This window comes from Carica papaya, chromosome 1 (genome assembly GCF_054855325.1).
Source record: "Carica papaya isolate Zhongbai chromosome 1, ASM5485532v1, whole genome shotgun sequence".
Taxonomy (NCBI): domain Eukaryota; kingdom Viridiplantae; phylum Streptophyta; class Magnoliopsida; order Brassicales; family Caricaceae; genus Carica; species Carica papaya.
The window spans coordinates 2821642-2845758 of NC_142309.1; the positions used below are offsets into that span (position 1 = coordinate 2821642).

A 24117-nucleotide genomic window follows, 5' to 3' on the forward strand; every position below is an offset into this window, starting at 1 on the left:
GCTGTTATAATGAGCATACAAATGTTGATTGCAGGTCGTAGAGTAATGGGAAAATCATTAATGAAATTCTATTGAAAGTTTTACATAGTCATGATAATTCTATCTCCATTCTATTGTCACCTTATTCCTTTGTCTCTACTCTTCCATAGTTCTTCTTTAAGTAGGTTCATGTTATAGGAATCTAGAGATCGGTAGCTGATCTATTCCAGCAAAACTCAAGCTTTGATTGCTGAAACGACAAAGAACAAAGGGGAAGACAGAGATAACTGACCATCAATGTATCTAACTACTGGATGATTTTGTAAAGGTATTCAATCAAAAGCTAAAGGAGTTCAATGGAAGTCTATGGTTCTTTCAATTAACTCAACGAGAAGCATCAGGAGAATAAGTCCTATTTAAACGATGCTTTGACCATCTAGCAGAGACAATAAGAAAAATGTTTCCTACGGTAGCCTCAATATCTAGGTACACCAATCTTGTCCTATTTTTCTTCCCACGAAACCCCAAGAGGCCGGTCATAGCAATAACAACCTTGAATCTTCCAAAAGTATCTTGAGTAACAATGCTACATGGTTGGAGGTTTCGATATTTGATGGAGATAGCTCCATTGCTTGGGTAAGACATGTCTGACGTATTTTCATGTGTATATTCCTAAAGAGCAGAAGGTTGAGCTTTAAACCTTATAATTGGATGACATAGCTGATACTTGGTAGTAAGGTTGTTAGGCTCCACAACTTGAATTGAATTGGACATGTTTGGAAATTTTGATAGGAGGTTGGGAGTTATCAGTAATGAATGTGGTGGGAGAATTTAATAACTTGATTCAGGTGGAGCTTGTATTTAGTTACCAAGAAAGGTTTAAGGAGCTTAGGTTCATGATGTTTCAAATCAACCTTAACTTTTTTGGGCGATACTTTATTTCAAGTTTCATTAGCGTCTCGAATGTTGAACTGAGACCTATCGACAAAATGCTTAAGCTCTCAACCTTAAGTTTAGCTATTGACCAGCCAATGTAGCAGAATATGATCTTAATGCTATAATTAGAAGCAAAAGGTTCACTCAAAAATCCATTTTCTAAGCATTTAAAAGTCCATTAAGTTTCATGTGGATGTTGGCTGCTACAGTGAAAAGTCAATGTTAGAAACTCATTAAGTTTTATGCTTAAGTTTCAAGAACTTTGCCCCAAAATCAGCTTCTTGCAATGAAGAATCAGAATTTATTATCCCATTCTCAAGATTCGAGTTGGATTTAGGGACTTGCACAAATCTTTTTCCTTGAAAACACCTTACCTTTACGCAATCTTACATTTTTGCAGACAGTATCAGGTATTGATTCAAGAGGGTTTTCAGACATTGAAGAGTTTAGGGAAACAAGGAAAGGACTCACGGGAATAGGGTAAAGACTCTTGATTAAAAACAAACAGAGCTGACAATTCAAAGACAAATCCTTATCTTCCTCTATTGAACCCTCCCCTTGAAGATAAGACTCATGAAAGTAGGACTCGTACTCATGAAACATGACATCCCTCGTGACATAGAATCTTTTTTATGGAGGATGACAACTCTTATAATCTTTCTCAGTTGAGGAATTCCTAACAAAAACACATTTCAAATCCCCGAGATCTAATTTTCTCCAAGTAAGATTGTGAACATGGACAATAGAGATAAATTTGAATATCTTAGAGACAAGATGATTTATGTGTGTAGGCGAAGGTAGTATGTGGATAGAAGGTCTATAGGGCTCTTGAATCCCAAAACTTTATAAAGCAATCGGTTTATGAGATGTGTGGTCCATGAGGCTCTTGAATCTCGTTGGTTCCTTTCTTTTTCGAGTCTCCATGCTCTTTAGTATGAGATTTTGAGTCTCGCATGTATACTATTTCACCTTTATGGCATTTTGAAAGTGAATCGTATTCCATAAATATGATATTTATCTTGTATGATGTATAAAATGTATGACAAATGTTAGAATGTCTCAGTATAAATGTCACTAAACTTCCACTTGACACCTATTATAATGACTGACGGTTCATCTCATCATGACCTTCTCTTCAGTTCTCAAAACTTTTGTGAGTCCAACAATGCCCGCAAATTCCAGAGCATCGGACTTGACCCGTTCAATGAGCTTGCAATTCCTTTCTAAAGTGTAATTTGGGTATAGGACTTCACTTGCATGATACCGTAACTTATTAGATTTAAACAGGTTCAAGGTAAAAAAAAAGGGCTTTTGCGGCTATTCCTATTCAAAGCAGATAAAGAGTTTATGACTAGCTCCTTCAATCACATTGAGAGCAAGAACTTTGTTTCTACCCTTGAATTGAGCTGTTGAAAAAGTTAACTCAACTAAATTCTCATTTACCTATCAGGCTAAACAAATCTAGGAGTCTCCTGCATAATCTCAAATGTTTTGGGTTCAGGTACATAGATTAAATGATAAAACACAAGCAAAAGTTCCTATATTCATGCAGATATAGAACAACATATATGATCAATTTAGATAGTTATTTGTGGCTTCATTGACAACTAGATCAACATGTTATTGCTTTAAGAGAAGCCCTCATTGAAGTTCACTTTGAACCTTAGGGTTCGGGGAAAGGATCTCTCTAATATTGGGTAGTTGTCATTAAACCACGTAGAATAAGTTATGAACTGAGAGAAATAGCCCAAGACTTGTAGTGGTTAGTCAGCTCTGTCGCTAAGCTTCACTTGTACCAAAAAATCCCATGTATTAACGAGGAGTAATTTTACTTCCACCTAGTGACTCTAGGCTCGCAGTAATGTGACCTCTTGAGCCTCATGGGTTTTTGCTGCAGAGCTACAATAGGAGAATTGTTTAGGATTCTGCAATCTCCATTGACACTGAGAGAATAGTAACTGCTCTTATTCAAGACAATGATTGAGATGAATCATTATTTTGATTTGTTACTTGTTTTCTTACTCCATTTGGTGGAATGGATTTGCATAATATAACCAACGGGATCACTCGGCTAGATAGCGGGGTTACATCTAGAAAGTCATATATTCTCGAAGAAGTTTGTACAGGTTAGGAGTCGCAAATGGATCTTCCAGTTCACAGATTAAAGATGGCTCTAAAACCGTTGACATCAAGTGCTCGTATCTTTAAAGTTCAAAGAATATGCTAACTAGCACGTAATAGAAATGGGATTTCATGTTGGTGATTGGGTCCTTTTAAAGGTGCAGCTTGATAAAGAAAGCTTACCGGCAGTAAGGAGTCTGAAGTTATTTCCAAATTCTATGATTCTTTTCAATTGGTTCACAGGAGAAATTCGGTGGCCTACAAGCTGCAATTACTTGAGAGTTCTTCATTCATCCAGTATCTAATGTTTTTCTGTTCAAAATATATGTTGAGGAAAGAAGTCATGGTGGCATAATAAACCAGTGGAGCAAGGATTAGTTTGATGGGTCAATCTTAGTCCTAAGGAGTCAACTTGGGTACTTGAGACCATTTCTCAGCTTCAACCTTAACAATGAGGTTTTGGTGAAGGTGAAGGGTATTGTTTGGTCCTACGTGGAGTCCTAATTCAATATTTAAGTTAGTCATTGCTTTCATTAATTCAATTTCTTTTTTTTTTCTTTTCGGTTATTTTCCTTTTGTTACCTTAATCACTAAGTGCCAGCAGGCATATTTCGGTTACTCTCAATTGTATTTCTCTTGTATTTCATGTATCAAGCAAGCAAGTAATTAGAAGCCGTTATGATGAGCATAAGAATGCTAGAGTCTTAGATTGTAGAGGTTTTGCACAAATTATTTAATGAAATTCTATTGAGAGTCTATAAAACTCTCCATCATTCTCTCTCAATTATGTTCCCTCCTCCCAACTCTCCTTCTTCCTTTATTATCTTCTGTAAATCTTCTTTGAAACAGGGTCATGTCACAGGAACCCGACACTTCTATTGGATGGGTTGCAAAATTTTTTCTAATATTACATACTTTTCCATGTTTTGGTACATTTTCACTAAAAGTATCTAAATCTCTTGTACAGGTTATGCAGCAGCGAAAAATGATTTTCTGTTTGAAAAGGTTTGTGAGGATTTGTCTCAACTTTAGACTTTATGCTTTTTAGGTTGCAAAGTTTCATGTGAAATACAAATTGAGAGGAAAGCAAGAAAAAATATTTTGGTTTTTAATTTTTTCTAGTTTTTTTCAGACATTACAAGGTCTCCTACTTATAGCATGAGGACATTTTGTATGAAAGAAAACTAATTACACCATGGATTTTATAAATCTTTCTAGTCAATTATTCTCTATTAATTACAAATCTTAATTACAAATCTTTCTAGTCAGTTATTGCCTACTAATTACATAGATATTATTAGAGAGTAAATTGAAAAATAAATATCAAGAATCTAGACAAAATATTTCAATACTCCCCCTCAAGTTGGCATAAAATGGTCTTCAATTGCCAACTTGGAGACTAAACTGTCAGACTGTTTCTTGTAAGCACTTTAGTCAGAATATCTGCCACTTGGTTGATATATAGAACATAAGGTATATAAATGATTCCATTATCAATCTTCCCTTTGATGAAGTACTTGTCAAGCTCCACATGTTTTATTATGTATGGAGAACAAGATTGTGTGCAATAGCAATTGCCAATTTGTTATCATAGTACACCTTAATTGGTAGTGGTGTTGAGGTTTTTAATTCTTCAAGAAGTTTCTTTAACCATGAAACTACATAAATTTCAAGAGCAACAAATGTATATTCAACCTTGACACTGCTTTTGGCCACCATATTTTGTTTTTTACTCCTCTATGTCACCAACTTTCCTCCCACAAAGGTGCAATATTCTAATATTTATATTCTTTTTTAGACACTTCCACTCAAGTCCACTTCTATATAAGCCTCTATCTATAGGTGAGTGTGATTCCTAAAAAATAATTCTTTACTAGGAGTTCCCTTTAAGTATCTAAGGATTCTATAAATTGCCTCAAAATGCTTTTAGCTTGAAGAGTGCATAAATTGACTTACTACACTTACCGCAAAGGTAATATCTGACCAAGTATATGATAGGTAAATTAGTCTAGCTACAAGTCTTTGATATTGTTCTTTATTCACCACATACTTTGTTTCAACAGCTTGCAGCTTCTGTTGGATTCAATAGGAACCTCGGCTGCCTTGCATCCAAGCATACCGGTTTCAATGAGTAGGTCAAAAACATATTTGCATTCATTTACAAAGATTTTTTAGATGTGACAAACTCCACACTAAATACTTCAAATTTTCTAAATCTTTAATCTCAAAGCCCTAGCTAGCTTCTTCCTTAAGGTTTCAATTTCTTCATAATCATTTCCAATGAGAATTAGATCATCAACATAAATAATAAGCATAACCAACTTACTTGATCTTGAATGTTCATCGAACATGGTATGGTCAGCTTGACTTTGAGAATATCCATATCTTTTTACTATCTTATTGAATCTTTCAAACCAGGCTAAAAGGATTTTCTAATCTATAGGTTTTTCATCTCCCAAGTGTTTTTCAAATCCAGGTGGAGGATCCATAAATACCTCCTCTTCAAGGCTGCCATTTAAAAAGAAATTTTTTACATTAAGCTGATGTAAAGACCAGTTTCTTCCTACTGCTACAGATAAAAGAACTTGAATAGAGTTGATCTTGGCCACCGAAACAAATGTTTCTTGGTACTATCCAAAGGTATAATGAACCCTTTTGCTACAAGACTTGTTTTGTATCTTTCATACTCATTAGCCTTGTATTTTATAGTGAAGAACCACTTACACCCAACAGTTGTCTTATCTCTTAGAAAATCAACAATTTCCCGAGTTCCACTTTTCTTGAGCGCATTCGTCTCCTTGATTGCAAACTTCCAACCTGGGTTACTTAGTACTTCCTAAATTATTGTAGGCATAGAGACAACAGAAATATTTGATAGAAATACTTTATGTTTTTTCAGAAATTGTTTGGTAAGATAAGTACTTTGCAATAGGCTATTCTGTACAAAATCAAACTCCTTTTCTAGTGGCTATAGGAAGATTTAAATCAATAAAATTTAAACTTTGTGAAAGAATAGGATCAAGTTTGGGTTTTACCTGTGTTTCTTGGACACCAATGTTCTAGATCTGGGATCAGTTTGCATAAGAGACAGTTGGAACAATAGTATTTTTATGAATTTTCCTTCTAGTGTAAACCAGAGTCATAGAATTTCTTTGCAATATTTCTTCTCCTGGATTGCAGTCCACAATGTTTGGCATCTACCTAAGACTTTCCTCATTTTCACTGCTTTGAATAGTAATATTTTGCTTCTCAGAGGACAAAATCTGTAACGACCCCGGAAATTAAAAAGGAAATGTATATAAAAAATATAAGTGCGGAAGCGAAATAAAATATTCTGGTTAATATCTCTTACACAATAACTTAAACGTACTAACAATACCGAAAATAAATCTTCTAAAGGAAAATATTGGAAATGAAAGACTATAAAAGAAACTAATAAATATTTAGGCATCTACTGGCCGTCTTCCTGCGGAACGGGCTCGGGAACCAAGTCCTCCTGATCTGAAATGGTTAAGTAAGAAATGAACTACACTAACCCAGTAAAGACGTCACACTATCTCACTGTCACAGAAGTAAAGGTTGGTAAAAAACAAAAACGACCAATGGAGCATAATTTATAACAAATTCATTTATCAATGATAAAACCCTTTACTGTTCACTTACCTCGATGAGATTTATGAAAACAATTTATGAAAACAATAATATTATAATATTATGAAATCATACGCACTCTGTAACATAACACATGTTATACTTTTAATATTTCAATCATCAGGCAACAAATTTCCTCTTTTATCAGCCTACCAGTATCTATGGGAATCCATAGGGGTCCCCGCTACACGTGAACCATTCACCTTAATAACTTAATTACAGGGCCGTCCCCATACCCCGTCCGGTATGGGCGCCAAAACCATAAATCTCAATACCTCATCCAGTATGAGGGTGAAGCGGTCCGTCCTCATACCCCGTCCGATATGAGCGTCAAAACATTTAAAGTCTCCATACCCTGTCCGGTATGAGAGACAATGTCCCCGGTAGGGTTCTCTATGGACTCGGTCTGTCCACCATCTCTTATGATATCTAGTGAGTCTGTCGACTTATTCATTTATCAACTCACATACCTTTTCTATTTTTCCTTAGTTTTCTGTTTCTCACATAATCATGAATATTTAAACCAGTAACGAGCATCCAATAAGGCAGACATATCATCGGATTCACAAAATTAAGCCATAATGAAGTAAACAGTGATTCATGCATTCAAAACTATAAAATAAATAGATCAGATACCATAATGCATTTAAAACTGTAAAACAATTAAAACAGCAACTGACCGAAAATATATCAGATTCGGGCTCCATTAGCAACCTTATATCAATTATACATATCTAATAATTCATAAAATAGCATTTTATCATTTATTAAGCTTTAATGCCGTGATAAGAAATAGGGTGAGAGATCCTTACTTGATTCGAAGTGTAAGACCGATTTTTCACTGTGCCTACGGGCGGTCCCTAGATTCCCTAAATTTTTTTCCGGGAACTGAAACACACTTCCGGTACCTGCACATGTCCCCAAAAAACTCCAAATCAGACCCGAGGCTTACTCGGCTAATTTCAGAAATTCCGGCACGGCAGCTCTGCCATGCTCCGGCGACGGCGCCGCCGCCTGCGGCGGTGATCCGCATCGGGTTGGTTGTTTTCGACTGTTTCCATCCGAATTCAGCCAAACTAGCACCAGTTCCTGCGAGAAAACACACGTAAGGCCCTTGGTGGGCCGAAAAAACTCAAAAAACCGAGACTTACTGGTGGCGGAGCTCTTGGGTGCGGCGGCTCCTCCGGCGCGAGTCGCGATTTGGTGTTTTGCTCCGGTGAACCTGTAGAGGAAAGGACATTGGTCACAGTGGTGTAAAAATTACATCGAACAGGAATCGGGAAGAGCCTTATCGGAGGCAAAAACTGAGGAAACCCGCGGCGGAGCTGCTGGGCTTCGGCGGCGTTTTTCGGACAATTGGCCGGTGGTTTGGTTCCGATTTGGCCACAGGCGGGTTTAGCATCGAAATCCAAGCTAAAGAAAAAAAATTTACCTCGTTTGGCGGCAGGAAAGTGCTCCAGTGCAGCGGCGGGTGCCGGCGGTTGGTTCCTCTGGTGGCTGGGCTGTCTTCTCCGACGAGGGCTCTGACGGCTAAGGTTTGGGGTTGGGTGTGGATGAGATTATTTATAACTTTCCCTTTTTAATCTGAGCCGTCCATCACGATTTGATATGGGCTGTCCGATCGCGATTAAATTAGAAATAAATCTGGGTCATCCATCGCGATGCGATCTGAGCCGTCCGTGCGTGATTCAATCTGGGTTGTCCGTACGTGCGGGCAATCTGAGTCGTCCGTGCGCGCGGGAACGGATCTCAGCCGTCTGATCGCGCGCACGCGGATTGCCCACGTGGCTCCATTTCACGTGGCCTCCCGCGTTAGCGTCTCTGCCACGCGGCGTGTTCTAGTTGGCCAGGGCTATTGATCGGGCTGCTGACGTTGCGCAATTTTTTCTAAATTGCTTTTTGACCATCGGTTTCCGATTTTCTTTTCAAAAACACCCCCATAATCTGAATTTTCACCCATTTTTCTCAAAATTGTTTTCAATTAAACTCCAAAAATAATTTTACTCATTTTTATCATTATTATTATTTTTGTTTCTATTTAATTAAATTAAACTAAATTAAAACCATATATTATTACTTAAATAATCATTTATTTCATTTAAAATTTACAAAAATTTAAAATAAAACAAAAAATAATATTCATAAAAATAATAATAAAATTTTGGGGTGTTACAAAATCACTTCAGGTAGTGATTCATAAATTTGTCAGAAACCATCTTTACTTATTATATTCTCTCCTTGAAGATGATTTATGCTAGAATTAGGTATTTTATTTCATGAATATTATATCTATACTTATACGAGTTTTTTTGTAATAGGATTAAATATTTATATACCTTTCTAGTACGAGTATAATCAACAAAAACATCTTTTTCAAATTTATGGTCGAACTTTAATTGAAACTGTTGAATGCCATATTTTATTATTTAATTAGTTAATTATTTAATTATTTATTATTATGTAATTAGGATTTTATGAGAATAATAATATCATATTATTAGAATAAGAATTTCTTTATTAGTAGATTAGGAATTCTATAAATACCCTAAGTGTAACAATTTAAAAAGTGAGAAATAAAATTGTTATTTTTCTCCAAAAATTTACATAGTATCAAAGCCAAATAAGAGTATTTTAGAGTTTTAATTTCAAAATTCTTTCCAAACTCTAAAATAGCACAATATGATGGGTTGGTATTTTTTTATTCAGATCTACTCTTATCACCACCCAAAACGGATTTAAACCTGCCGATGTGTTCTGTGGTGTTCACGGTGATTTTTAGTGGCGGTAAAAAGTGCAGTTGCACTCCGCAGGCACCGGTAAAAAGCTGCAGCTGCACATTCGTAGGTGTCAGTAAAAAAGTGCAACCGCACATTTGCAAGCGTTGGTAAAAAGGTGCTCGGAGGCGCCGGTAAAAAGCTACAGACGCACATCTACAAATGCCGGTTAAAAAGGCCATGTCATTCCGTTTTTCTGCGCACGTTCAGAAATCTGTGCAGAGAAGACGAGCCAAGGTGACTTCGAGCTATTTTTTTAGCCGACTTTGAGCTATTTTAAAGTCGAGTCTGAGCTGTTTTAGAGCTGAACCCGAGCATTTTAGAGCTGAGCCTAGCTATTTTGAGCTATTTCGTGCTGTATTGAGCCGGGTCGAGCCGTTTTGAGTCAAGCTGAGCTATTTTGAGCCAAGTCAAATCGTTTGAGCCGAGCCGAGCCGAGCGGGCGTACACCTCTGGTAGATTACATGATGACTCTTCAGAACTTGATTTGTGAATTGAGCATGTGCGATATCCCTGCACCAACTTGAGGGAGGGTGTTAAATGTCATATTTTATTATTTAATTATTTAATAATTTAATTATTTATTATTATGTAATTAGAATTTTATGGGAATAATAATCTCATATTATTAAAATTCTAGTAAAATAAGAATTTTCTTATTAATAACTTAGAAATTTTATAAATACTTTAAGTGTAACAAGCTAAATAGTGAAAAATAAAATTATTTTTTCTCTAAAATCAATAGAAACATATGTCCAGAATGAACAAAATAAGTACATCTAAAAACCATTAAAGCGATATCTGAACATGTTCTAAGAAATTGGAAAACTCGCTTTTAGCTTCTCTAGAGGAGTGGTAAACTTCAAAACTCCAATGGGCATCCGATTTATCAAATACGATGTCATTAAGATTGCATCTCTCCATAAATATTCGGAACATTCATTGCAAACAAAATACCCTAGCAATTTTAAGAAGTTGTCTATTTTTTCTTTTAGTAATTTCATTTTATTAGGAAGAGTCACAACATGAGAATGATGAACAAGACCCTTAATTTTTTAAAAATCCCCTACACGTTTATTAAAAATACTCGATTCGATTGTATGATCTAAAGGTGTAAATATTTATTTTAAACTGTGTTTCGATCATATTATAGAAGTCTTAGAAAAGTGTTTCAAATTCATTTTTTTTTCTTATAAGATAAACCTAATATAGTCTAGCATGATCATCAATAAATGTTAATGAATCTCTTTTTCCAAATAAAGTTAAGAATTCAGAAGGTTTCCAAATATCAGTATGAATTAGATAAAATAATTTTGAGGGACAATAGAGTTTTGGCCCAAATTGTACTTGGTGGTCTTTTGATAAATGACAAATTTCACATTGAAGTGATGAAAATCCAAACCTTTAAATGTAGATAAAAATAAATGTCTCAAATAAGAAAAACTAGGATGTCCTAGTCTAAGATACCATTATATTATTTGTTCTAAACTAGAATTCGAACTCATATTGCTTAAAGCTTAAGCCTTTCTACTCTTGGAAGGAACCTCATCAAAACAATATAGTTTGTCTATCTCTCTAACTCTATCGATTATCGTCCCCGAATGCTAGTCCTAAAAAATACAATAAAACTTATAAAAAATAACACAAGAGTTAGAATCTTTAGAGAGTTTTCTAATATACAAGAGGTTATAAGCAAGTTTTGGAATGCGGAGAACATATTTAAGATCTATATCTCTGGAAATTTTACAAGTCTTTTCCTACGATGGAAGAGAAACTTCCATCAGCAATTCAGACTTTTTCATGGCTAGAACAAGGTGTAAAAGGATGAAATGAATGAGATAGGTTAGTCATATGATCAGAAGCTCCTGAATTAATGATATAAGGAGAAGAATTTTTACCTGAATGACCAATAAAATAATAGCTGAGTGCTACTTTTTTTGTTCTTTGGCTTCCAATTAGCAGGTTTTCCATAAACCAGTAAGTATCTCTTGTGTAGCATAGTTCATTGCAATGGTCCCACCATATCCGTGGTCTTTCTTCGTTCCTTTGCAGATTTAGACCATTTTGCCTACTCGCATGTGCCTTTGTAATAACAAATGCCGAACTTTCTATTGTGCTATTTGATTCATTTTTCTTTCCAAGCACAACATATTTTTAACTATCCTCTCGACAAACCTTGGAGAAAATTTCATTAATGGAGGGCAGGGGATTCCTCCCTATGATTCTTTCTTGAACTTCATCGTATTCAACATTGAGAATCGCAAGAAGTTTGAAGACTCGGTTTGCATTGACAATTATTCGGTACCGAATAGCATCACCAAGGTGCTTCTACTTGTGATCACAAAGAAAGTCCAAATCCTGCTAAACACGCTTTAAAGAATTGAAATATTTTGTGACAGATTCATTACCTCGATGAATATCACCAAGCTTCAATGTGAGTTCATACATTTGGAATTGGTTATCCAAATCAGAGTATATTTGTGTCACATTATCCTAAAGTTTTTTAGCAGAAGTATAGCACATATGCTTAGGGCTAATATGCTCCTCCATAGAATTCATAATCCATGTCATAACTACGGAATTTTCTGCATCCAAGTGCTGTGTGATGCATCCAGGTGGCTGGCTCCTGAGTAATACCGGTAAAGTAACTAATTTTTCCTCTTCCTCTAATGTACGTCTGGACTGACTGACCAGCTTAGAAAATTATCACCATTGATACAAATGGTGGTAATTTGGGTTGGGTGGGTTTCAGAACTAGAGGATTATCGATTTCGTTGATATTGGGTGGAGGTAAGGAGTGAGCAATCAAACTTTCTGATGTAATGGAGGTCTATTAAGGATGTGATGGCTACACGAACAGCTGTCCGGGGTCTAGTAAAAAAATTTCATGCGCTGGTACCATGTAGATTGACAGAAAAACAGAAAAAAAAATTCTGGCTTTAATTTTCTCTGATTTTTTTCACACATTACAAAATCTCCTACTTATAGCATGAGGAGATCTTAAATAAAAGGAAATTAATTATACCAAGGATCCTACAAATCTTCCTATTTAATTATTCCCAATTGATTACATGTTTTCCTAATTATTACAGCCTTTCTAGTTAATTATTACCAATTAATTATAGAAACATTATTAAAGACTAAATTGGAAAATAAATATAAAGAATCTAGACGAAATATGTCAATACAAACATCATTGAATCATTCTCATTTTTTTGATGATTTCTCTTTGTTTTGTCATGCAGCGCCTGCAAAATTATATTTTTGGTAAGCATTTAGAAAATGATTCTTTAGTTGTTTTCCTTTTTCCTTTCATTCTCATTTTTTGATAACTCAAAAGTAATTATAAAAATTGATTTGCAGACATTTTGATGCAATACTCAAGAGGGCAATCTGCTCTGGTTTTTTGCTCGACAAGAAAAGGAGCACAAGAAGCAGCGCAGCGGCTTTCTCAGGTGGCAATGACTTATGGTCAATCAAACCCATTTATTAAAAGCAAAGAACAGCTGGAAAGGCTAAGGGAAGCTTCACTATCATTCAGTGATAAACAAATGCAATCTTATGTTCTTTATGGAGGTATAATGCTTCCTTTCCTTCATACTTCATTATCTTAAGCTTACTGCAACATCTTTCCTCGTATTATGGCATTTTGCTGCCCTTTTGTAAATTTCATGCTTGCAGTCGGTTATCACAATGGAGGGCTTTGCTTAAAGGATCGTAACCTCATTGAGGGTCTTTTTCTTAATGGAGATGTCCAAATTCTTTGCACCACAAACACTCTTGCTCATGGAATCAACCTGCCAGCTCATACAGTAGTAATAAAGTCCACACAACACTTGTACGTCAGTTGTCAAACTATTTTTTGATGTACTCAGCAACTAGATAATCTTTCATATTGTAAGTTTTATTCTAGATTTCATCATTGTTTAATTTACAAGAACTACTATTCTGTTCAGCAATAAGGAGAAAGCTATCTACATGGAATATGACCGGTCCACAATACTACAGGCATCTCTCTTGCTCTGGTAGCTAATAGTAGTCATGTTAATACTCCTCAAATGCTTGTCAATCACAAGAGCTGTCGTGTTTTTGTACTTTCATTAATTATTCTTTCTACATTGATTCTTGAAAGGAGCTATGTGGTAATCATAAATCTCTGATTGGCTCTTAATCAACTGCTGCATTAGCAGGCAATTTCTTTTAGTCACTGTTTTGTGATCCACGTGATTCTAAACTATTTGCAAATGGTGTCACACTGTCAACCAATTAATATATGGTTGAACTAATTTTCGTCAGTAGTGACCGACGATTCTTTCCGTGGCTGTTTAGGTTCCTGTATTCACATAAATTTCATTTGAGTTTCTGTGTCATATGGAGGATAGATGAAATATTACTTCTGCAACTGGATTTCTTTTGGATGTTAAGTTTGTATTGTTACTAATAATCTAAATACAAATGATGTGTAAATAAATGCTTGCACCCTACTGTTGGCCCCAAAAGAAAAATAAAAAGAATAATTAAAGATGAAAGTACTTATTGTGACAGCAAGCATGCATGTACCCATGTGTATGTTTTTCATCTGCGTTCTTCTCCAGATACCAATCCTTTCAGGGGACCCTGAGGTTAAGTTGACACACAACTAACTGATTAATAAACTTTTCCTCAGATGTGTGGTAGGGCAGGTCGACCACCATTTGATGATACAGGAACAGTTATAATCATGACTAGGAGAGGAACGGTAAATTTAGTTTCTTTCTTCGCCCGCTTCTTTTGTTTGCATACTTTTTTCCTTAGAATTAAGGTATCCTGTTTATTCTGTATATATTTCTCTGTCATGATCTGACATATGATCTCAGGTGCATCTGTATGAGAATCTCTTGAACGGTTGTGAAATGGTTGAATCACAGTATGTGTAAGCCTGTAAATTCCTTTGTTTGAAATATTCAATTTGTCTGCATGTTTGTGAAAGTAATCTTGTTTCTTTAGATTGCTTTCATGTGTGGCAGAGCACTTAACAGCAGAAATAGTTCAACTGACAATCTCTGATATAGCACGAGCGATTGAGTGGATGAAATGCTCTTACTTATATGTAAGAATGAAAAAGGTATGTTATTATGGGATCTTACTGGAGGGATTATCTTATAAATAAATTTGTGGTTTTAAATTATATACGGGACTTTCAATGCATAATCAGAACCCTGAGAAATATGCTGTTAAGAAAGGGATCACAAACGATCAAATAGAGAAGCATATGCAAGGTATCTACCTGTTAAATTATGAAATTGATTTTCTCCCTCCAGTGCTTATTGATCTCATGTCATGCTAGGAATATGTGTTGAGAAAATTAATCAACTCTTACACCATCAAATGATATGGACTGATGAAGATAGTTTCCTCTTGAAGCCACAAGGTACTTTAAATTCCAACAAAGCCATAGCTTACAGCTTGTGTCAAGAACAAATTCTCGGATCACTTTTTTCTTTTTTCTGGTTTTCAGAGCCTGGAAGGCTGATGACAAAGTATTATCTGAAATTTGATACCATGAAGCACATTATGAAGGCCCCTGAAAAGTGCAGTTTAGAAGATGCACTTCGTATTATATGCCATGCTGAGGAGATTAATTGTATGCAGATTCATATGATTGCTATGTGTTCTATCAGTACAACTCTATGTGGAATGATTAATGGATGTTTGCTGGAAAAATGAAGGGATACAGCTCAGACGCAATGAGAAGAAGATTCTGAATGACTTGAACACTGACAAAAATGGCCGGCTTAGATTTCATATCAATGATGATAAGGGGAAAAGGAAAAAGCGAATCCAAACTAGGGAAGAGAAAATATTTGTTCTGACAAATGACTGCTTGACTGGGGATCCTTCAATACATGATTTGTCAATGACCCAGGTTCCACTGCTTAAATATTTCTTTCAGCAACCATTGTCTAAATATTTTAATATATTTTCCAATTATCTATACCAGAAATGAAAAATGAAAATATTGGAATTCTGAACTCCTGTTTTTGGTGCAAGGATGCAAATTCAATATGCTCAAATGGATGCAGAATTGCCAAGTGTATGAAGGAATATTTTATATATAAAAGAAGTTACAGAGGAGCAGTGAACTCAACCCTTCTAGCGAAGTCATTGCATCAAAAGCTCTGGGATGACAGTCCTTATTTGCTGAAGCAGTTACCTGGAATCGGAATGGTTACTGCTAAGGTTTTCTGTCTTAGCTCTTTATTGCCATCCGAAGATTTCAAGTACCTAAAAATTATGGATGGAAACATCTTTCTCCATGTTCTAGGCCTTATTAAAAGGCTTTCTGCAGGCGCTACATTCAATGGGAGTCCAATCATTTGATGCACTAGCTGAAGCTGATCCAAGGAGGATAGAAATTGTAACTGGAAGAAAATACCCATTTGGGAATCATATAAAGGAGTCTCTACTGTCACTACCTCCAAAAGTTAACATGAAGGTTGAGGAAGATGAATGCCCCAGACGAGGGATGTCCAAATTAGTAATAACATTGACAAGGCTATCACAGCCAATCCAATCAACTAGACGACACTATGCTGATATGGTAGGTGGATTGGATTTTTTGGTGTTCTCTCTATAACATTATTTTGTTAAAACAATATTATTGCTCTCTGCTTCTTTTCTCAAGGATCCAGTATGTCCAAGAACAATTTAATGTATGAATGTATTACCAACTATTATTTCTTGCAGATTGTTGGGTCAGAGGAAGATAACGTGATCCACTTTCATGAGAAAATAAGGTGCTGTTAATTTGCTCGTTCTTCTTCACTACTTGAATGTGAATTAGTATAAACCGAGAATAATACAATGATTATCTGCCAACATATTAACAATGCTGATTTACTATTGTGCTTAATTGTATGTTTTATCTGTCACTCCAATCTTTTGGCACACTGATTGACTCCATCTGAATTGGTTGCTACAGAGTGGATGAATTCTCCAGGTACACTAACTTTTGCTTGGCTTCTCTTATCTGTATAGAAACTTAAATAGCATTTTGAAGCACCGTGTTATGACCAGTCAATAATACAATTCTCCTCGTGTGCAGATCTCTGACCTGGTTAATTGAATTATTTCTGAAGCCGAAAAAAAAAGATTATAATGCTCTTAATTGAATGTGCATGATCACTACCCTGTAATAAGAAAATCTCTATTGTGAATTGGTTGAAAACTGAAGTACAATATTTAGATGCATATTTACTCTTAGATTGGTAAAAATAAGTTCAAACATTAATTATAAAATTAGTTAAGCGAATTAATATTAAATTCAGAATTCTTTTCTCTGAAAAAGAAATTGAAGGTATCATCTTTAAGATATCATAGCTGAACCTTGTGACAAAAATTCATGATCATTGTTAAAATGGCTGGAAGGGCGTTTTTAGATAAAAGAAGCAAGTTAGAGTGCAGTTCTTTGACCCAGTTATTTTTTTATTCCTTGGCGAATGTTCATGTCTCTATCCAGTTAAATATGATAAGGGTTGAGTTGGTTGGTTCCTTTTGTAGTCCCTATAGCACGACCATTCTTCTGCCCAACCTTCAACAAGGGAAACCAACTGTGAAGGCTGATATTATCTTTGAAGAACACAGTTGAGTGTTTGTTACAATATATCCAGCTTATCACCTCTTATGTATATGTACATACGCACATAGACACATACATACGCCCACATATAATGATTTTTCATTTCTGGAGTCATTAGATTCATTTCTTGTTTGTTGTTTTACGTAGTTGGTTTTGATGTCCACGAAGAACTACTTCTGATAAAGGAGATCAAATCACACATGAATCCCAAATGTACAAATAAGCGGCCTCGCTTTTATCCTCCTCCAGAGGAAGTATGCGCTATAGAAGCTGACAACGACACTAGGTCTCAAACTTCAGCCATTGAACTTCAGAATTTGGTTAAATTTAAAAGGGCAAACACCTCAATGTGAGTGCTCAATTTTTTTGTTTTTGTTTGTTGGCTGCATAATGCAAGAAGTCCTAACAGTCTATCCTTTATACAATCAACTCTTACTACAATTAATTAATCATTTTATCTTTTCTACTCCAGGCCCAGTTTCATCCTTCTTGATGAAGAGTTAGGAGAAGGTACTGCATATGAGAATTTAAAATTATATGATTTCCTATATTATAACGTATCTTGATTGCTCAAGATTAGATTGTAGCATGTAGATCTTTTCATATATTTTCTCTCAGCTGTTGAAGCTGAAAATAGGGTTTTTGGGGTGCAGTAGTGTAGCTCCTGCAGTACGATGCAATCTAGTTTAGAATTTTTCCACAGCCAGCTACATATGCAATTTTTACCTAGGGCCAACATCTTTGCCACTCCATAAAATTTTAGTATAATGGGTTTTACGTTTGAAATACAGAAAAATTTATTGTAATTTACAAATCTCTTTGTAGTAAATTCAGACTCATGCCTCTTGTAGATTATGACAATCACTTGAACCACATAAATGGGTGATTTGTTTTACTTGTTTGATTTATCACATCGCCTAGGACCCTATTATCTTTTTTTGCGTTTTACTCACTTCTACCATAAATTACTAAAGGTGAGTCAGCAACTGAGAATGAAAAAGATGGCAGCAAAATTATCACTGAACAAACAATCTTTGATCACATTCGTGAGAAGGCCAAGAACTTCTCTTTGTTGAGCATACCAAGTGCTACATGTTCTCCGCCACCAAAAGCGTTGATTCCCACAAGGAAACGCCCCTGTGGGAGTGATAGTGAACTCGATGCTCTACCAGAAATAGAGAAAGGTAAAATTCCACAAGAATCTGTGCTTCCTTCATATTCAGAACCCAGAGAGGCCACACATGGACTCCGGGTCAACTACAATCTGACTTTATACCAACAATCAACTGCTGGTATCTTGAGTCCCATGAACCGCATGGACGAAAGAGGTGTGCTTTTGAACCATATTCAGTACTTAATTAGGTGAATAATTAAATTATATGTAGGTAGCAAAGTTAGTTCTTTGATTTCAGTTATACTTTTGTTAAAGATAATTGATCAACTAATCAATTCAAACTCAGATCATTTATGTTTGACTGGCTTCTACTTGGATTTATTCAATAGGCTATTGTTCGGCAGAAACCTACAATTTTTTAAATTAGTTTGAGAATTTATACCTAATTTAACCAGCTGAGAGCAGAAATTGTGTAAAATGTTAAGATTTCAGTTCTTGAATTATATTACAAATTCTATCAAAATTGATGAAATTTAGAATGTACTGCTCTAATAATTTATTCCAATTGAAGTTTTTGTAAATAAAAATGGTATCCCTCTTAATTAAATTGATTGGAAATTCCAAATGAAGTCTGAAAAGTTTGAATTTATTCCAAATATAGCTTTATTTTTTCTTCCAACCTTAGTCTTACCAAATTTTTTATCCTCCACACGACCTATAATTAGTCACATAACAAATTGTTACCACGTTATCTGTGTCTAGTTTTGAGTTCCTAATTAATATCACTATTACGTATTAAAGGTGAAGTTCCATTTGAACCTGGAGAGAACATGCTGAAGACTTTCTCAGAAGAAGCAGTATTTGATCATATTCAGAAGAAATCCAAAAATTTTCCAGTATTCAATGCATCAAAGCCTTTTGATTCTGAATCCTTGGTTCATTCCTCAAAAGATCAGTCTGAATCTCGAATTGTTTCTGTTGATGTATCTGAAGGGACAAATTTTAAGCTCCTGAGAGATTCTTTCATACCTGATCTGAAACCTGAAGGGATGGACAGAGATTTGAATTCTATCAAGGCAGAAACGGGTGTCAAAACTAATGCCTACCTTGAAGGACATCAAAGATCAAATCTTCCTTGTAAAACTTCAAACACTAAAAGTGATCCATCAGCTATCAAAATGCTATCACTTGATATATTGAAGGTGGAGAAAAACATGCAGCTATCAGAGCCAGGAAGCTCCATGGAAGATGGCCCGAAGCAGTTGTCTCCCAGGGGAGAAAACAGACAGCAGTGCTTATCACTGGCAGGTAAGCTCAACGAAGAAAATTCATTTCTTGGGTTTAAGAGTGTGTTTTCATTTCTCTGATTATAGTATGACAGTATTGATGCAGTAAATTCCTGTTCTAGATGTTTTTCTTTTCTGTGGCCCAGTTTATTGAGTATATAAATTCTCTGCCAGCCAGTGAATAATTTAGCATCATTCTGGAATTCCCCATCATCAGTCCAGTGTTGCTGCGGATTAGACTGCTTCAAAATATACTAGATTTAGACCTTTCCAAGCGTCAAATGCACCTCACTTCATCATGAACATGGTGAAAATATATGCAAGGTCTCTAACAAATCATCATTTCAGACCTTAAGAGCTTTAAGATCCTGTAAATCTCAGCTGACTGAGGGTTTGTTCCATCTTCCGAACAAAATGAATGAACTTGATTTCTCACCTCAATCCAACTAAAGCCCCGACTTTTCTTCAATCCCTTTTCCTTCATTAATTTCCTAATCTTTGAGACGTCCATCCATCTCCCTGCTGAAGCATATATATTCGACAACAAAACATATCCTGCTGAGTTTTTTTCTGCTTGTTTGCAGAGTTTCCTTGCTGTCCTTTCAGCTATCTCTTCATTTCTATATAACTTGCAACCACTTAATAGTGCCGCCCATGCATTAGTTTCAGGTTGAAATGGCATAGAGTTGATAAAGTCTTCGGCTTCAGTCAAGCGTCCTGATCGAGATAACATATCCACCAAGCAGGTATAATGTCTTCCCTTCGGCTTTACACGGTAAACTGTCTCCATTGCATTAAAATACTGGCATCCTTTATCAACTAACCCGGCATGAGAACAAGCAAACAGAACGGACAAGAGCATGAGATCATTAGGAATTATCAATGAAGTTCTTTCCATTTCTTTGAATAGTGAAAGAGATTCCTTGGCAAAACCACTTTCTGCAAGCCCTTGAATCAACACAGTCCACGAGATTTCATCCTTCTCAGGCATTTTATCAAATACCTTCTTGGAGCTCTCAATATCCCCAGATTTTGCATACATATCCACAAGTGCAGTACCGACAAAAACATCGTATTGAATCCCGAGTTTCACTACTTTTCCATGGAGGTCCTTGCCCTTCTCTAATGAAGCTATGCTTGCACATGTTCGGAGCATGCTTGAGAATGCCGATTTATTTGGAGTCTCCCCAGTCACAAGCATCTCATTGAATAACTCAAACACCTTACTGAACTCTTCACATTCCAAATAACCAGCAATAATAGCACTCCATGAGACACTGTTTCTTATAGGCATGTTCTCAAACAATTTCTTCGCTTCTTCCATTTGACCATTAAGACTATATCCATTCACCATAGAATTCCACGAAACGACATTCTTCTCCAAAATTGAGTCAAATACCAAACGTCCTTCTTTAGTTTTCTTACACTTACAATACAAGTCAAGCAAAGAGCTACTGACAAATACGTCTCCCTCAATCCCTAGTTTTATACCATATCCATGGATGGCAGTCCCAGCTTTCAGTGCCTCGAGGCTAGCCAATGTGCTAAGAACGCAAGAAAAGCAAGAAATATTTGGCTTAGGCCCGTCTTTGACCATTTGAAGAAAGAGTTCCCATGCTTCATCATGATACCCGTTTTGAGCATACCTCGCAATCATTGCACTCCAAGAAATTTCATTTCTCTCTGGCATCTCATCAAAGATTCTACGTGCTTCCTGCAAGTTCCCCATCCCCACAGACACATCTAGTATTGCCGTCCAAGAAACAACATCTTTCTTTTCCATCCGATCAAACACTCTCCTAGCTAGATCAGTTTCACCCATCCTCAAACATAATGTGATCAAAGAATTAGAAACTGATATGTCCTGCTCAAATCCAGCTTTAATAATCAATCCCAAGACGGCCACTCCCAACCCAAAGTCACCCACTGCACCGCAGGCTCTAATCACAGAGGTGAACGTCACTGTGTTTGGCTTTATACCAGATTCAAGTAGCCATAAGAAAAGCTCCAAAGCATGGGAACAAAAGCCGTTTTTGACAAGCCCAGTAATTGTAGCTGTCACAGACACCAAATTCTGAAATGGGTTCCTGTAAAAATACGTCATTGATTCCTCCACTCTTCCATGTTTCATCAGACCCGAAATCATAGTAGTCCAGGATACGTCATTTCTCTCAGGCATTTCATCAAACAGTTTCTGAGCTTCATCGAGATTTCCCCATTGAATGCTAGCATTAATCATACAGTTATGAGCAACGAGATCAAACCTCCCAAACTCCTTCGCAATCTGATCAGCTTCAATGGATTTTCTGCTGTTCAAGTACATTATCAAGAGTTTAATGGCTATGAATCTCTCTGATGAAACCCCTGTTTTGAGTAAATGGCCATGGAGGATTGTGCCTTCCCTGAGCAGGTTTTCGTTAGATAGATCTCTGAGGAGAGAAACAGATGTTTCTACGTAAGAATTGAAAGTCTTTCTTGGGTTTAATGCAAGAAGAGTTTTCAAGCCAGTCCTCATGTTGGAATGGGTAGTTAAGGTCGTTGACGACAAATAGAGAAACGAAACTAACGAGAAATACGATATGTTGTGCCATGTTTGGCGCTACCTTACTACCTGCACAGACTTCATGAAGAGAACTTTAAATTTAAGGTTCATATCAGCACTAAAAAAATTTTCAAGTTTTAATCCAAACACAATAGATAATATAATTCTTGGGATAGGTGGGTTTCTTCAGTAACTTGGATTTATAGTACTTTCATTGCATGGATGCTAAACTGAGTGCAGTTAAGAAGGAAAATTACTATCTATTCCGAAAATACAAAGGATTTAAAATTACTTTATAATTGATTGACTCTACCCCTAAAATTTATCCTAAATGTTTTATTGGAAAACTTCAGCTTAACTGTAAACAAATAATTGACAAAATCACAAATGTACACATGAAGTCACACTTCACAGCCAATATGCTGTACCGTATTGCGACGTGTCTCTGGACATTTCAATTTCAAGAGAACAAATAAAAAAGAAATTAGTGTCCCATATTTTGCTCGTGCACCCATTATTGGCCACAACTTAAGCCCACCAAAGATGACCATATATTACAAGGTATCCCAAAACAAGAATACATGTTCTTGTCATCTTTCCTTCTTTTGCAAGTTCTCTAAGTTAGGCTCCAAACAATTTTGCTATTATAGAACCAAATTTTGTTCCCAACAATATCCACCATCTATACCAAAATGGTAATTAGATTTGCTTCCTATCTTCTAGGGACCAGAGTTTGAACCTTATCTTCTGAAATAATATCTCCAATACCTTAAAAGCTTATAATAGATTGTAACGTATGCATAAACTAATGAAAACAAGATAGCATACATACCTTAATTATCTACAATATTCTTGCGAGTGTCAGTGGTGGTTCTCCAAATTGCAGAGAAACCACCCAAAAAAAGTGTATACCAGAGTTTTTTTTATTATCATCTTACTCATTACATAGAGAATGAACACAAAGTTCAGCATGTATTGAGCTAATATGTATTTATATCTATTTGCCCCAAGGAAAAAGGGTATACCGTGAGGTACAACATGAAATTAAATATACTGCTTTAGTTATCATATAACCAAAATTAACTTGATAAAACATTATTATATACAAGGGTTTTTATGTTGGTGTAATACTTTACTTCATTATTGGTGAAAAATAGATTAACTATTGAATTTTGGAATTATTTATAGGTGTATTACTAATAATAATTTAGAAAATAACATGACAGAGTTTGTACAAACCAAATTCCCCACCGAATGTGTACATTGCCAACTACCAATATTTGTTGCACGTTCATATCATTATCAATATATATAGCCAGGCCCAGACAGGTTTTTGCAGTTAATTGCTTCACCAGAATACGACAAAAAGAACCCATCGACCAAAAAAAAAAAAAGGATGTAAAGTTGCCATTTTAAGACTGGTTCAATTGATCTTGAAATGTGTCTACATTTAATTGTGGCCTTTTATTTAAATAATAATAATTTACAAATATTTGGACCATAGAAAAAATAGAGAGAAAACAGAAACCAAAGTTGCCAATAAAACGCTAGGGAAATTAAAGCAGAAATTAATTTTAAAAAAGAGTAATTTAAATTTTTAATCTCATGTGAATATCTTAATTAAGTAAATTTGACTTTCATAAAATACTAATTTAATTTAAAAACATAATTTGTTGAAATTAAATTGAATTAAATTTTTTATTATATTTATATTATTAATAATTAAATAAAAAATTTATAAAAATATTAAAATAATATTTTATTTATTATATTTTTTAGTTATTAGTTCATATATTTTTATAAATAAAGTACGTACTTTAATAATCACACTCTTCTTGTAATAAAAGAACCTAAAATTTTAATTCCCATCATTAACAATCTTTCACTCCTACCCTAAAAAACATTATTAGATACACCATACAGCATGTCTCATGAGTACATATGTATATATAAAGAACATTCCATGGTTATCCTAACTTAGGCACTGACTGTTATTTTCAAACCGATACATAATCACTCGTTGAACGAATTCCAAGTTAATTATTAGACCCTCAGTAACACACCTGATAAATAAACACATTTTAGGATGAAGCTTG

General features: G+C 35.4%; 2 protein-coding genes across 5 annotated transcripts in view; one reads left to right on the top strand and one right to left on the bottom strand.

Moving 5' to 3' along the window:
• RCK (DNA helicase ROCK-N-ROLLERS) overlaps positions 1-19613 on the top strand; it is a 45136-nt gene extending 25523 nt beyond the window's left edge. For 3 of the 4 annotated variants that reach the window (XM_088214076.1, XM_088214086.1, XM_088214083.1), the window contains 21 exons: positions 4004-4041; positions 12707-12728; positions 12825-13037; positions 13143-13299; positions 13418-13469; positions 14128-14199; positions 14318-14373; positions 14448-14565; positions 14656-14719; positions 14788-14871; positions 14959-15084; positions 15170-15366; positions 15492-15680; positions 15790-16041; positions 16188-16237; positions 16423-16440; positions 17001-17083; positions 17227-17428; positions 17552-17589; positions 18054-18407; positions 18995-19613. In XM_088214076.1, coding sequence (XP_088070202.1) covers positions 4004-4041; positions 12707-12728; positions 12825-13037; positions 13143-13299; positions 13418-13469; positions 14128-14199; positions 14318-14373; positions 14448-14565; positions 14656-14719; positions 14788-14871; positions 14959-15084; positions 15170-15366; positions 15492-15680; positions 15790-16041; positions 16188-16237; positions 16423-16440; positions 17001-17083; positions 17227-17428; positions 17552-17589; positions 18054-18407; positions 18995-19560 — 2951 coding nt within the window. In that variant the 3' untranslated portion in view covers positions 19561-19613. The remainder of the gene's footprint in view (positions 1-4003; positions 4042-12706; positions 12729-12824; positions 13038-13142; positions 13300-13417; positions 13470-14127; positions 14200-14317; positions 14374-14447; positions 14566-14655; positions 14720-14787; positions 14872-14958; positions 15085-15169; positions 15367-15491; positions 15681-15789; positions 16042-16187; positions 16238-16422; positions 16441-17000; positions 17084-17226; positions 17429-17551; positions 17590-18053; positions 18408-18994) is intronic. The other variant, XM_022036294.2, reaches the window with a different exon arrangement.
• LOC110810207 (pentatricopeptide repeat-containing protein At2g13600-like) lies at positions 18819-23042 on the bottom strand. The gene has a single exon (XM_022036295.2). The coding sequence runs from the start codon at positions 21992-21994 to the stop codon at positions 19808-19810; it is 2187 nt and encodes a 728-aa protein (XP_021891987.2). The 5' UTR covers positions 21995-23042; the 3' UTR covers positions 18819-19807.
• Between the last annotated feature and the right edge of the window lie 1075 nt (positions 23043-24117).